Source organism: Apaloderma vittatum, unplaced genomic scaffold (genome assembly GCF_000703405.1).
Source record: "Apaloderma vittatum isolate BGI_N311 unplaced genomic scaffold, ASM70340v1 scaffold39543, whole genome shotgun sequence".
NCBI lineage: Eukaryota > Metazoa > Chordata > Aves > Trogoniformes > Trogonidae > Apaloderma > Apaloderma vittatum.
Window position 1 is genome coordinate 881 of NW_009709380.1, and position 679 is coordinate 1,559.

Consider the following 679-nt stretch of genomic DNA (forward strand, 5'->3'; position numbering starts at 1 on the left):
TCCGTCACCCTCACAGCGAAAGAGATTTTTCCTTTCCCGCGGAACTTACTGACTATCTTGTCGACGGAGTCGTGGTCGTCGAAGGTGACGAAGGCGAAGCCCCTCTTCTTGCCGCTGCCGCGGTCCGTCATGATCTCGATGACTTCGATTTTGCCGTATTGGCCAAAATAGTCTCTCAAATGATGCTCCTCCGTGTCCTCCTTGATGCCGCCCACAAAGATCTTCTTGACTGTGAGGTGGGCGCCGGGCCGCTGCGAGTCCTGCGAGGAGAAAACGGTGTCGGGTTTTTGAGGGAGTCCCTCGCCGCCGGGGGGAGGGTTTGGTTTTTTTTTTTGGGAGGGAGGGGTTTCGTCCCCACCTCTCTGGACACGGCCCTCTTTGGTTCAACGACTCTGCCGTCTACTTTGTGCGGCCGAGCGTTCATGGCGGCGTCGACCTCCTCCACCGAGGAGTACGTGACGAAGCCGAAGCCTCGTGAGCGTTTGGTGTTCGGGTCTCTCATCACCTGCCAAGAGAGAGAAGCGTCAGGACGAAGCACGGAGCGTCCCCCCCCAGGCAGAATCACAGAATATTTGGGGTGGGAAGGGACCTCTGAAGATCATCCAGTCCAACCTTCATCCCAGCACACCCAACCACTACACCACAGCCTCAAGTGCTAGATCTACTCTTTTTTTAAACA

At 56.4% G+C, this 679-nt stretch overlaps 1 protein-coding gene across 1 annotated transcript in view; it reads right to left on the minus strand.

Annotated features, from left to right (window-relative positions):
- LOC104272024 (putative heterogeneous nuclear ribonucleoprotein A1-like 3) overlaps window positions 1-679 on the minus strand; it is a gene marked incomplete at both ends in the record, with an annotated part of 2,128 nt that overhangs the window by 877 nt on the left and 572 nt on the right. The window contains 2 exons of the mRNA XM_009866900.1: window positions 50-260; window positions 359-505. Coding sequence (XP_009865202.1) covers window positions 50-260; window positions 359-505 — 358 coding nt within the window. The remainder of the gene's footprint in view (window positions 1-49; window positions 261-358; window positions 506-679) is intronic.